Below are 14287 nucleotides of genomic sequence, written 5' to 3' on the forward strand. Positions count from 1 at the left end.
CTTACACGGACCTGTGCCCTGCAAGGAGCTCCGTGCACATCATTTCAGGTAATTAACCGCAAGCCCTCTGAGGGAGGTGCCTTTCAGTTTCCATTTGAGAAATGGGGCAGGTAGGAAACAGCCAGGTGGGCGGCGGAGCTGAGATGCCCCGCCAGGTCTCTCCCACGCAGAGCTGCTGCTGGAACTCACACTAAGGTGTCTGCTGCGGCAGGAAGATGGAAAGGACAATGGGATTAAGGGGCAGGATGTTACCAGGAACTTTTTCTCAGTCTGGCCTCGACCCACTGACAACAGATGCTACACTTTGTGTGTGTGTGTGTGTGTGTGTGTGTGTGTGTGTGTGTGTGTATTTTAACGACTTAAAACACACATTGATATCCCACAAAAGGAAGATCAACTTTTTTTGGTCAACATATACACATAAAACTTTATGATAACTTTCAGTTAAACAACAAAAAAATTTATGATATCAACTCAAAGTAGTAAAGGAATTTTAATTCCTGAGAATGTTTTTTACAGAAAAAGATTTCTCAACTTAGAACTTCCTAGAAAATGTCTAGGTCAATGCTAGGAGGGTTTAGAAAGGCCCTTAAGAGAAGGCCAGCCCAGCATCTTTCTCGGAAGTAGAGGTGGATTTGGTTTCAAGAAACTAGGCCTGTTGGAAGTGATAAAATGGAAGAAATCCTTTAGGAATCACTGGATGTAAGATACTATTAAAATCTCTCTAAAAACACAGACGCTACATTTCCCAAGGCAGTGGCGAGGGACCAAGCGGCTGAGAACTCTGTGGCTGCCGACCCCGGGGGGAAGAGCGAGATGTGGTGAGGACGCCTGGGGAGAGGGCTGCGCTGTGAGTCCCAGGCCGTGGGACACCAGTCGGGGGGGCGCGGAGCCCAGAGCTTCTGTCCCTCCTCGGCGAGCCCGTCCAGGTGCCAGCTGTGCCTGAGGAAGCTTGCAGGGCTCCTGGCTGCACAGTGCGGGCTGCCAGCACCCACAGACCAGAGGGGGAGCCACAGCAGGGATGTCAGCCCGCGGTGAAGGTGCCCCCGTGGTACAAAGCAGAGCTGAGACAGGGCCCCCAGGAGCGGCCAATGAGGGGCACTGCTTCTGTCTAGGATTTTGCAGCTGGGGGGACCCTGCAGCTTCCAAACCACCAGGGAAGCTCCCACAGGGAAAGAGGCAGTTTTCCACTTCCGCCAGGTTCGGAGAACACACGGCCATCCCAAGACAGCAGGCATCACATGAGAGCTGCCTGCCCACTGCCTATCCCTCCCTGTCCTGTCCTTGACATTGGCAGGGTCAGAAACGGGACTCAGTGGACGGCGGTGGGGAGAAGCTGCCCCACCCAGCCCTTCTCAGACTGCAGGTCACACGTGAGCGAAGGGAGAAAATTTAACCCCCAAATTTAGATGATGCTCTGATTCCAAGAGACAGTGTCACAGGCGACCATAAAAGTGGGAAATCTGCATTCAGAGTTCCAGGGGAGACTAATCCTATTAAACAGGTTTCAGGGGACAGTGGGGGACAAAACAAAGTTGCCTTTATGATTATGGCCCCCGAGTCCTGCTTATTTTATGACATCCGTGGAACTAGTAGGTTGAATAAGAGAAAAAATAACATTCAGAAATTTGACACAGTGAGGCACAGCTGGCTTTTTGCGCTTCCTTTGTTCAAGTGTTCCCTAAGACTTAAGGCAGGGATGCCCACGCCACACCTGGTCTTCCGTCGACTTCCATTTCCCTTCTCTCCTTCCAGTTAGTTCCTCACTTACTTTATTAAAACACCTCTCCCCAAACTCTACAAAGGAAAAGCGTCCTTCTCACCAGATGCGGGGCTCGAGGGCAGAGCCTGAAGGAGCTGAGCGGGGACCATCTCGAGTGGCCTTGAGTTACCTGTATCTGAGGAAGAGAACATCTTGCTGACGGGGGCGCCGTGGCAGGAGATGGCCTGGATGGAGATGTCCTTCTCGATGACCTTCACCTTCACAGGTGTTCTCAGGGGAGATTCTGCCCGGGAGACATCCTGATTACAACAGCCCTCCGAAAGCTGTCTGACTCTTACAGTTACCGGGAAGTGAAATCACACCTCACTTCAACTCTACTTCATGCAGTTGGAAAAGGTAAGAGGCAAACCCTAAGATATTTTTAACAACCTCTCTGATTCTTTTTTTGGGGAGGGGAGGAATGCCCAAAAGGGGCATTGGAAGCCCAGGTTTAAATAAAATTTCAGAAACCTTTTGATTAAATTGGAATCTCACTTTCTGTTTTGCATTCAAGAACAGTGCCAGGTGATTTATTCTGGGATGATAATACTCTTGTACAGGCAGGAACACATTATAAATTAAAAAAAATAATAAATCATACACTTATACAGAAGTTGTCTCCAGGGCGGTGGCCATGGGGACAGGTACAGAATTCGGCTAGATCTAAAATGACTGCACGTCAAGCCTTCGAATGAATGCTTTTACCATAAGAAACTCTATGCTGGCCGCTCACATCTAATGTTTCAGGATAGTGTGCTGTCCCCACGTAAACCTCATGGAGTACTTAATGTAACGGGATATTTCATCTAGTGTCTAGATCTTACCTTCAGAATTCACTACAGGTTTGAACCTTGCTTTGGCTTGTCATGTGTCTGACAAGATAGAAAGATAATTGTCTGAAAAAAAAAAAAGCTATGCAGAAGCCTTGCCAATTCCCATTCTTCCCGTACCAGGACATTTTCTTACAGATAATCCTGCAGCCTACAGCGCTCTGCAGTTTATAGAGGCAAGACATTTACAGGGGAGGCGTGGCTTCAGAGTTTCTGTGGGGAGGAAACTCACCGGAGCTCAGCGGGGACGCCCTCCCTGCATCGAAGCGAGGCTTGGTTTTCACGGCAGTGACAGTAGTGACCACGGTCCCGCACGGCATCACCGTGCGGTCTTTTTCTATCTTTGCAGCAGGAACAGATGGAGGCAGTTGCCAGGATTTCGCCTCACCGGGTTCTATGTAGGAAAACTGCAGAGAGGGCTGGTTACATGCTTCGTAGTCAGCGCAGACGGACACCCCGCCATGGCGCGCTGCCTGCCTTTGCGATAACCTCTGATTTCTTTAGCTGTCGCTTAGTATCATAAGTAACTTATAATTAACCGATTTCCCCGGAACTGACACAGGATGATGAGACCCAGGCTCAAACCCAGCCACTCAGCACACAATGATGGGAACAAAAGCTGGAGAACCAAACGAAATAAAAGAGCCCTTTCTGGGTTAGGCCTGCGTGAAAGGGCATCACGGAAAGTTACGTCAGGTAGACAGTGCAACGCAACCCTGGGCAGGAAGCAACCCATTCACGTCTAGAAATGCCTGGGAGGAAACATCAGGTCTTGGACAAGCTCCTTGCTTTACGTTGAAGCGAGAGCAAGACCCTGACAGACATAAATGAAGATGTCCCTTTTCTCGAGTGGGTTGAGCTGGGCCTGGGCATCGTAGAGAATGACGTCATACCTCTGCAGTGACCGAACCCAATGCTGAGCTGCCTGAGGAGGACCCGCTGGTCAGCGTAAAGCTCTGTGGCCCAGAAGGCTGCTTCTTGAACAAATCCAAGGGGACGGTCGTCATCGCCAACAGAGCTAAAGAGACAGGGGACAAACGGGGAACATCGGGGGCGTCTCCATGGGGTTCCACAGGAACAGGATGCCCCCGAGCGGCTGCAACCAGAACCAACTCTGGACACACGCCCCGCTCACTGGGAGATGCTCCCGTTTCAGAAAGTTTTAGAAAAGTCAAGGTCATAAAAGACAAAGGAAGGCTGTGGAACTGTTCCAGACCAAGGGAGGCTACAGATGTGACCATCAAGAGGTAGTATCTGATCCTACACAGGACTGGGAAATACTGCTAGGAAGGACCTCAGGGGCTTGGCTGACGGAAAGTGGAATCTGGGCAGTAAAGAAGTGGACCAGTGTAACTCAGGAAGCTGATAACTTGCTGTGGACAAATAATATCCCTACTCTTAGGAAATACGCACTAAAGAATTGAGGGTAAAGGGCCAGGATGCCCGAAACTTACACTCACATGGTTCACACATTTACCCTCGGGTGTGTGTGTGTGTGTGTGTGTGTGTGTGGACAGACAGAGAGAGCAAAGTGAGAGCAACCAGCAATTGTGAGTACAAATAATAAAGGAAATGGGGCAAAATGTTAAAAATATATGAGCCTGAGGAAAGGTTATATGGTTGTTGTTTGTTCTGGGTTTTGTTTTTTTTTTTTAAGTTTGAAATTTCATAGATCCCATCAGGCTGGACTGGAATGAAACTGCAATGGAGCCAACAGGGGTGGTGCCCCAGGAATGGATTAGGAAAACAGTGGTTCCGCCCCGTGTTCAGACCACACGCCCTCTCTTGGAATGTCAGTTCTTATCTCAGGAGTTATCTCTAGACTACAGAACCAGGGAAACTGCCTCAAAAATCCTTGCTACTACCCAAGAGCTCGAATTGTTTTTCCTATGCCTTTGTGACTTTAGGAGGTAACCAGATGGCTAGGTTTCACAGCTGAATAAGCCAGGGAAGGGTCACCTTTCTCAATTTTGGTGTGTTCATAGGGATTCCTAAAAACCTAATAAATACTGAAACTACTGATTTACACACATACACACCAGGTCCACGCTCACTCGTGATTTTTACCTCTATCTGTTGCTGACTTGTACCTAAAGCATCTGTCCAAGTTAAGCTGCTATGGCTTATTCTACAAGGAAAAGTCAGCTGTCATTCATGGAGACAGAGAGCAGAAGGGTGGGGGCCAGGGGCTGGGGGAGGGGCCTGGGGAGCGAGTGTCTAATGGGGACAGTTTTGGTTTTGTAAGGTGAATTCTGGAGATGCACGGCGGTGATGGTTGCACGACCATGTGAATTCACTTAATACCACTGAATTCTACACTCAGAAGTTGCTAAGATGGTAACTTTTAAGTTATATGTATCAACACAATTAAAAACTGAAGAAAAAAAAAAGTCAAAGGTCTGTTAAGGCCGAGAGGGTTGAGAACTTCTCTAAGCCAAGAACTGTTGAATAAAAGATTTTTGATATTTGTTTAAAAAAAAAAAAAGAAAAGAACCAGTTGAATATACTCTTTCCCAAAACGTTTGACCTTGCTAATAACAGAATGGACTTCCAACCAAACATTCCCTTGGGAAGACCTGGAGTGGCTTAGGGGGAGGGGCCGAGGCTCTGCTGGGTCTCCCACCCTCCCCACCCCAAGGCCCTGGTCAGGGCCGCTGGATGACCCTCCCAGAGAGCAGGGTCTCCGTCTGCCTGCTGACCACCCACCTTCTGAGGATTGCCCATCCTCTGAAATCTGCAGGTGCAACTCCCTCGACTTGGCATTCAGCTCACTGTGGAAAGGAAGAAGGGCCATGAATCCTTAAAAATGCTTTACTATTTTCTTGAAATAGTATTTTTTTTTCCTGATGATAGAAAGGAATGCAAATCACCGTCAATATTTAAGAAACAAAGAGATATATAACCAAAATACAAAGATTATCTGCAACTTCACCATCCAGAAATAGTTACTGTTAATATTTGGTGACTGGTCTCCTAGGGTAATCCAGTGGGACTTTCTGAATGATGGTGGAGATGTTCTGTAGAGCTGCTATCAAATTCGGTGGCCACTAGCCACAGACAGCTATGCAGAACTTGAAATGAGGCCAGTGCAAACTGAGGAACTGGGTTTAATTTTGTCTGCTTTTAATTAATTGAAATTTAAGCTACATGTGGCTAGTAGGTACTGTATTGAAAGATATAGCCATATAATTGTCTGAAAACAAATATAGAACATAACATACCTCTCTCTTCCTTTGTAACCTATTTTTTTCACTTAAGATATCATGGACATCTTTCCATGTCAATAACTACAGAGCAACATCCTTTTTCATAGGTGTCTAGTATTCCACGCTCTGGCCTTAAGAGATTTTATTCAGCCAGTTCCTTAATAACCAACCCTTAATAATGGGTTGTTTCCAATATTTTGTAATTATAAACAAGCTGAGATAAATATCCTCATACATATATCTTTGCACACACTGTGTGATTATTTCCTTAGGAAAAGAGCAACTGTCAATCAAAAGGTACGTGCATGTAAGAGATTTTCTTTTTTTATACATATTGATGGCCTCCAGAATGATTATTCTAATATATACAGTGTTTCCACTGGCTTTTCTCACTTTTTCTTTACCAATCTATAAGGCGAAAAACAATCTCTTTTGTTTAAGTTTGCATTACTTTAGCTATTACTGAGATTGAACATCTCTTCAGATGTTTCTGGCTATCTACGGCTCTTACTTTTGCTTTTCTAGTACAGAAGTTTTGCCCAGTTTTCTAAGAGAGTGCTCATATTTTCATTAATAATTTATAAAGGCTCTTTATATTATACAAGGGACACCTTCTTCCATTACTTTTTCTAATTATGGTTTACGCACCAGAAAGGGATTGATTTCTGTATTTTTGTACTCAGCTACTTTACTGAAATATTATTTACATTAGTTTTTATAATATTATTATTTCTACCCTATATTCATCATTTCTAATAGTTTCAATTGATTTTCTGCAGTAGTCTAAATATGCAATAGTATTATCTCCAAGTAATGATTGTTTTGCCTCTTACTTGTGTACTATTTCTTTTTCTTATCTAATTGCATTAACTAGTACTTCTAGAACAAAACAGTTGGTATCCTTCTCTTGACTTTAGTGGGACTGTTCCTACTACTTATCACTTACAGTGATTTTTTGTTTTTAATCATATGAAAAAAGTGACCATAAATCTTGTTCTAATTAAGTTTTAAAAATTAGAAATGGTTATTAAATGTCACTGAATATCTTTTGGGCATACAGAAAAATAATAAGTTTGTTTTCTCCCTGGATCTAGTGACACAGTGATTTCATTAATAGATCTCGTCACATTAAACCATCCTTGCATTTCTGGTATGAACTCGGTCGGTCTTGGTGTATTATTTTTAATGTGCTACTGGATTCTATTTGATAATACATTAGTCAGAATTCCTACATCATAATTTGTAAGTGGTCTATAATTTTCCTTTTTTCTATTCTCTTTGTCAGATTTTGGTATCAATCGGAAGTTTCCTTCCATTCTGCTCTGGAAGGTGTGTGTTTCTAAAGCAAGTGTGGAAGGCCCAACAACAGATCTCTCGTCACAGCAGGGCGTGGGTATGTCGGTGAGGAGTGAATCAATACTAAGAGCTGCCTTCAAAAGAAATCCATGTCTGACTTACAGCTTCCTCAGATGCTTAACATACTTCTTTTTAATTTTTTATATTTTCTTTTTTCCTCCCTCCCTCCCTTCCTTCCTCCCTCCCTCCCTTCTTTTGTATGAACAGTGCTGCAGAATGGTTTTAGAATTTGGCAGTCTTGAGTAGGTGTGGCCATGGAAACCGGGCCCCTTACGCACAAGGTGAATTCTTCTTCCCAGGTGAGGGTGGTAGTGTTTTTCGAGAGGGTGCTGGAGAACTTCTGGATGGGATCATTCAGCTGAACTACACATACTGGGTTAATGTTGCCTGTAGTCAAACAGAGGGGCACCACATTGGCTTTTATTTTTGTTTTCTAGTTGCATTAAGACATTTTGCATCTAAAAGAAAGGCCGAGTTAAACGTCTGGTCTTGGCTCCCTGGACCTGTGGCTCAGAGGGTCCAGTGCTCCTTTCATTTGCCATTTACAAACTCCCAAAACACCTCATCTGGGGATACTCACTGGACGTCCACAGCCCCAGGCTGCCCCAAGTGCCCCTGCTCCCCCCTCGGTTCTGACTGCGGGCACAGCTCTCTGGTGAGGGCCCTCCCTGGGGGCAACATTACTCCAGCAGAGATGTGGGTCTCACTTTGGACAAAACTAACAGCTTGGAAAAGGAAGGGCATCTGGGGTAACTGCTAAATCTGGGGATACCTCCCAGAGAACCCATTTCCCTCTTACAAAGATGTAGGTTTGTTTTTTTTGGTTTTGTTTTTTTTGTGGTACGCGGGCCTCTCACTGTTGTGGCCTCTTCCATTGCGGAGCAACAGGCTCCGGACGCGCAGGCTCAGCGGCCACGGCTCACGGGCCCAGCCGCTCCGCGGCATGTGGGATCTTCCCGGACCGGGGCATGAACCCACGTCCCCTGCATCGGCAGGCGGACTCTCAACCACTGCGCCACCAGGGAAGCCCAGATGTAGGTTTTTATACCTAACAGCTCAGTCAAAACTTTTGGAGGTATTTGATCCAGATAACAGGACATTTCACTAGTGAACAGTTGTGTCTGCTTCGAGGCAATGCTTGCCCCATGGCAGAAAGCCGTGAATATACTGTGTAATCAATAATCAACAGTAGGGCTTCCCTGGTGGCGCAGTGGTTGAGAGTCCGCCTGCCGATGCAGGGGACACGGGTTCGTGTCCCGGTCCGGGAAGATCCCACATGCGGCGGAGCAGCTAGGCCCATGAGCCATGGCCGCTGAGCCTGCGCGTCTGGAGCCTGTGCTCCACAGCGGGAGAGGCCACAGCAGTGACAGGCCCGCGTACCGCAAAAAAAAAAAAAAAAAAAAAAATTCAACGGTAAAGGACTGGAATATGCTGGCCCTTTACCGTGTACCAGGTGGTGTTCGGTGTTCTACACACATCATCTTACCAATCACCACAGTCACTTTCAAGGAGAGATTCTGACTCAGATGGGGACCTGCTGGCAGAGGTTAGAAATTGGGACCCCGACCTTGGCCGACTGGGTCCCGGGAGCCCCTCCCGGCTGCTAAGCGGCATGGCCTCAGGGGGCGAGGTGTGAGTTACCAAAACACCACCCATACCCAGCTTCATTCACAGAGTTTCTAGGTAGTTCAGTGTGTCCTACCTGCACTTCTGGAACAGGAGGAAACTCCCCACAAATAAATATAAGTAACCCCGATGTTCTCAGACAATACAAAGAACTCATCGCTACTCTCAGCAAAAACCACAACACAGTGCAAAGATGTGTCCGGTCCCAGGCTACTAGGCATCTGGGGTCTCAGCACTGACTCAGAATCACCGAAAAGGAATCACCCATTCTGCAGTGTTTCTGTCTTGTCTCCATAGGAGCCTCTCCGGGCAACACAGGGTTCCCGGTGGGCCCAAAGCCTTCCGGACACCCATAATCCCCCCCTGTGGCACCCCCCTTCCACAGGAGGAAGCAAAGGCCACGGGCAACCCACAAGGCACCTCCTCCCCTCTGCTCACACCGCAGACGGTCACATCCACAGCCAGCCGGGTGCCCCGCCCTCAGCTGGGTGCCCCTGCCGCGCCACCACCCACCTGAAGCACCAGGATGGCTCAGCAGCGAGGCTCGAATATTCTTCACCAATAGCTTGAGCTCATGAGCCCTTGGAGGTTTGGGGGGGCAGGATTCCTGAGTAGATGAAGTGCGCTGCAGATGCTGCAAAAAGGAAGACAAAGAACGGTGAGCCGTGGCACAGAGGCAGTGGCCGCTGGACACCTGCTCCACGGAAGGAATCTTCAAGAAAACCTCCAGAGGGAGCCTGGCTCCCAGGCCTGCTCTGTAACAACTGGGGAGGGAGGGTACCAGTCACCCACAGCTGCTTCCCCTCCTCGGAAGCCTTGTACATCCCACAGAAAGCGAGCGAGGGAGTTAAGCATTCCCCCAGAGAGGACTCCCCTGAATCTCACTGTGGGTGGAGATGGGGCCACGCGTGACCCAGGGCAGGAGCTTGAGACAGAGTGGGGCGCCCTCCCTGGGATGCAGGGGCCCACTGCCCACTAGCACTAAGTGTGACACCAGCCAGGACACTGGCTACTTCCCACCTCCTGGCAGACCTGCCATCCACGTGGGGAGGATCTAAGTGTCATCCAGGTGCCACGCTAGGGACAAAGCAGAGGCAGGTACCCCTTGAGCCTGCTTCATCCCCATATCCTCAAATGGGCATCAAGGTGTTTCCAACAGAGAGCCTCCCCAAGCTTGTGGGCCCTCACCTTCAGACCAGCCTTTCTCAAGCTAGCTTCCACCTCCCACTCATGGCTACGAGTGTTAGTTACAAGGGGCTCCTTAGGTACAAACATTTGGGAATCCTGGGAAAGCTTCTCAGAGACATCACAGGCCTCTGCACAGCAAGCGCCTCCCAGGGAGGGATCCTAAGAGCTGATCTGACCTCAGAGTGCTTTTGGGGGGGGATGCTTACTAACATCTCAAGCAACTGTAGTGTTCTTCAGGTCACCACCTAGAAAACATGATTCTGAGCCAGGGCAGGGCCTTGCCCACTGTGAGCTGCAGGTGCTGGGAGGCCAAGAAGTAATCACAGAAGTCCTCAAGACCCAGGTCCCTGTGCACTGGGGACAGAGCAGCCCACATGTCTGGGGTGGAGATGCAATGTTTTCTCAATTGCGTATGCGTGATGGCTAATCTTATGTGTTGACGTGACTGGACCGTGGGGTGCCCAGCACGTGGTCAGACGTGATTCTGGGTGTGTCTGCGAGGAGGTTTCTGCCTGAGATTTACAGTTAGATCAACAGACCGTGGAAAGCAGATTGCCTTCCCCACTGCGGTGGGCCTCGTCCAATCAGGTGAAGGCCTGAATAGAACAAAGGGCTGACTCTCCCTCAGATAAGAGGGAATTCCTCATGCCTGACTGCCTTAGAGCTGGGATATCCATTTTTCCCTGTCTTTGGACTTGAGCGGAAACATCAGCTCTCCTGGGTCCCAGCCTGCTGGCTTCTCCTGCAACTCTTGGGGCTTGTCAGCCTCTAGCATGAGCCAACTCCCTAGACTAAGTCCCCTTATATATATAAATATATATATTTTATACATGAATACATAGTCAGCTCATGCAGTTATGGACGCTATTTTATACACACACACACACACATCCATTGGTTCTGTTTCTCTAGAGAACCCTAATATAATATGCATGTTATTTTGATACATACAGTCTACAAATTTATTTAAAAGCATTATTGAATTTATGGTAGTCCTGGTCCCTTTATTTTCTGAATCAGTGTATTCTAAAAATGCACTACTATTTTGTGAAGTTTCTCAAACGTTGACATTAAAAATGTATAGTCACATTCAAAACAGGCAGCTCTGATCTGAACTAAGCCACCAGGATAGAATTACTGAAAGAGAGAACAGCCAAGCCTCTGTGCTCTCGCCTCTGGGAAGCCTGGCCTGACCCCCCGTCTCTGGGCCGAGCCCCACCTGGCGGCACAGCCCTGGGAACCCTGCGCGCACACCCACGAGCCCCTCCCTCTGCTCGGCTGCTTACTCAGCTGCTCCTCTGCCGCATCAGGTTTCTCCTGTTCTGATAACCTTCAACCCAGAGCGAACCACAAAGCACTGTGATCCCCTGATATCTGTGCAGTGAATCAAAGAAATTTTGTCTCCAGGCTCTACACACTCACAGTGGTGATGCCCTAACAGGAACCAGAGACCGAGAGCCTGCATCAAAAAATCATATGAAAAGTTATACTTTAGGGACTTCCCTGGCTCTCCAGTGGTTAAGGCTTCGCCTTCCAAGGCAGAGGGTGAGGGTTCGATCCCTGGTCAGGGAGCTAAGATCCTACATGCCTCGTGGCCAAAAACCCAAAACATAAAAAACAGAAGCTATACTGTAATAAATTCAATAAAGACTTAAAAAAACAAAAAGTTACCCTTTCACACTGACTTCACCCCCCACTACATAATAACAGTGGCTATTCTACATGCCACATAAAAATACTGGAAAGACATAGGAAAAATAACTTTAGGGACTGTAAGTGTATGTTTTGCATAGTCATCACGAAAAGATCTGCTCATGACTAGGAGAATTAATTGACCTCAAGCCAAGGTTTTTAGATGTGTCGCCAAAAGAGATGTGCGGGACCAAGCCCAGGGAGGCTGTCCTGGGCGAATGCCCTGGACGTGAATTTAGCCAGAGAATTGGCACCTAATTGGGCGGTGGGGAGGGCCCCAGCATGGGGAGGGGGGTCGCCAGCGGGGAAAGGACCCCACAGAGGAGATGGCCTCATGTGTCCGCACTGCCTGAGGGCGACAGACCCCTGAGAGGCAGTGTGGACGGAGGCTGTCCCCGTCCTGGGCTAAAAGTCTGTGGGTCCAGTGCGCTCACTCTGCCTGCCTCGGGGCAGTTCCCAGGTACCTTAGTTCTGGAAGGGTGCGATCCCAGACAACAGTCTCTGGGGGCACAGCAAAAAGTCAAGTTCTGGTTCCTAAAAGGAGAGGATCTGGGCTACTTCGGCTTGGACGCTGCTGAGCGGGCCAGACTCCTCTTCCTTTCCTCCCATGGGGCTTCAGAACCCTGTGCCCTGAACTCAGAGCTTTGCCCCAGACCGTGGTCATCACCCCCCAGCAAGCAACCGTGCAATCTCGCTCTACCGCGGGGGGGGGGGGGGGGGGGGGGCAGAGGCAAGGTGCAGGGATGGGGGGCGAGCGTGGGAAATGCACACAAATTCTCCAGGCGGGTGGACCACGGTCCTTCAGGGGGTCATGAAGCACCCACAACCCGGTGAACTGGTTTACCTGAACTCCCCTCACATCCGTAGGCTTCGTGCTCAGAACCGCTGATGGGGACGCAGAGCTAACCAGGTGCTTCACAATATCCTTGAGACTTTCAGAGACTGCATCTGCCCCAACCGCCTGGTCCTGCCGAAAGAGGAGGGAGTCACCAAACCACCTCGTAACCGGGCACATGTACAAGCGGGCAAGCAAATGATGGCTCTCCAGATGTCCCTGGGACCAAACAGACTTGGGGGCCACCAGGGCTCCAGGAGACCAGACTAGGATGGGGGCCACCAGGGCTCCAGGAGACCAGACTAGGATGAGGGCCACCAGGGCTCCAGGAGACCAGACTAGGATGGGGGCCACCAGGGCTCCAGGAGACCAGACTAGGATGGGGGCCACCAGGGCTCCAGGAGACCAGACTAGGATGGGGGCCACCAGGGCTCCAGGAGACCAGACTAGGACAGTGAGACACTCACTCACTCTTATCTTTGCTGATCTCAGAAGTCATTCATCCTCCTTGTTTTTTTTTTTGTTTTGTTTTGTTTTGTTTTGTTTGCGGTACGCGGGCCTCTCACTGCTGTGGCCTCTCCCACATGCAGGCTCAGCGGCCATGGCTCACGGGCCCAGCCGCTCCGCGGCACGTGGGATCTTCCCGGACCGGGGGGTGAACCCGTGTCCCCCGCATCGGCAGGCGGACTCTCAACCACTGCGCCACCAGGGAAGCCCCATCCTCCTTGTTTTTAAAAGTTAAAGATAAGACATGTGCAACATAGACATGTGTTAACATTTCTGTGTATATCTTTTCATTCCTTTCCTGTAAACATACAGGCACATATTTTTTCTTTCTTGCCTGATGTTTGATTTTTTTTTAAATTTTTTATTAAAAGGTAGTCAAGGGACTTCCCTGGTGGTCCGCTGGTTACAACGTCACCTTCCAATGCAGGGGTTGCGGGTTCAATCCTTGGTTGGGGAGCTAAGATCCCACGTGCTTTGTGGCCAAAAAACCAAAACAAAACACCAAAACGTAAAAGCAGAAGCAATCATGTAACAAATTCAATAAAGACTTTAAAAATGGCCCACATCAAAATAAATAAGAAGAAAAAAAATAAATGGTATTCAAGTAAATGGAAAGGCTCAATAAAAATGAAGACAAGCTTGTAGAAGAATAACACAGCAGGATGACTTGCATCACCAGGTGTCAAGCTCTATAAGGCTACAATAATTAATACCCAACAGAAACGCGCTCATGTGTCCTAGAATGTTCAGAGCACCACTATGCATAATGACCCCAAAATGGAAACTACCTAAGTATCCATCAATACCTGAACAGATACACAAGTTCTGTGCAGTCACACAATGGAATACCACAGGGCGATGAGCACAAACAATGTTACAGGCACACACAAAGACACAGATGAATCTCACAGACATAATGTTAAGTGAAAGAAACCAAACACGGAAAAACACATACACAGTACTGCATGACTCCTTTATTTAAAGTACCAAAACAAGCAAAACTAAGCTAATGCTGTTTGTGGGCAGAATCCTAAGATGACCCTCAACGAGTCATGTTCTGCATCATCCCCTCGCCTTGAGGGCAGGTGGCGCCCGTGACTTGCTTCCAGCCAACGGAATACGGCAAAGGGATGTGATGGCCAAAGGTTATGTTATATACAGCTCCCTCTTAGCAAACCAGAGCAAGAGATTCTCCTCCTAACCTTGAAGAAGTCAGCTTCCACGTGTGAGGGGGGCCACATGGCACAGAACTGCAGGGCTTCAAGGAGCTGAGAGCAGCCCCAGC

The 14287-nt window shown here is 48.4% G+C and overlaps 1 protein-coding gene across 7 annotated transcripts in view; it reads right to left on the reverse strand.

The window, feature by feature from the left end:
* C2CD2 (C2 calcium dependent domain containing 2) overlaps nt 1–14287 on the reverse strand; it is a 64154-nt gene that overhangs the window by 15171 nt on the left and 34696 nt on the right. For all 7 annotated transcript variants that reach the window (XM_067739542.1, XM_067739541.1, XM_067739543.1 and 4 more), the window contains exons 5-11: nt 12505–12627; nt 9294–9414; nt 7433–7541; nt 5299–5363; nt 3486–3610; nt 2825–2999; nt 1893–2006 (exon numbers count right to left, since the gene is read on the reverse strand). In XM_067739542.1, the coding sequence (XP_067595643.1) occupies nt 1893–2006; nt 2825–2999; nt 3486–3610; nt 5299–5363; nt 7433–7541; nt 9294–9414; nt 12505–12627 (832 nt within the window). The remainder of the gene's footprint in view (nt 1–1892; nt 2007–2824; nt 3000–3485; nt 3611–5298; nt 5364–7432; nt 7542–9293; nt 9415–12504; nt 12628–14287) is intronic.

This window comes from Pseudorca crassidens, chromosome 5, assembly GCF_039906515.1.
Source record: "Pseudorca crassidens isolate mPseCra1 chromosome 5, mPseCra1.hap1, whole genome shotgun sequence".
Lineage (NCBI taxonomy): Eukaryota > Metazoa > Chordata > Mammalia > Artiodactyla > Delphinidae > Pseudorca > Pseudorca crassidens.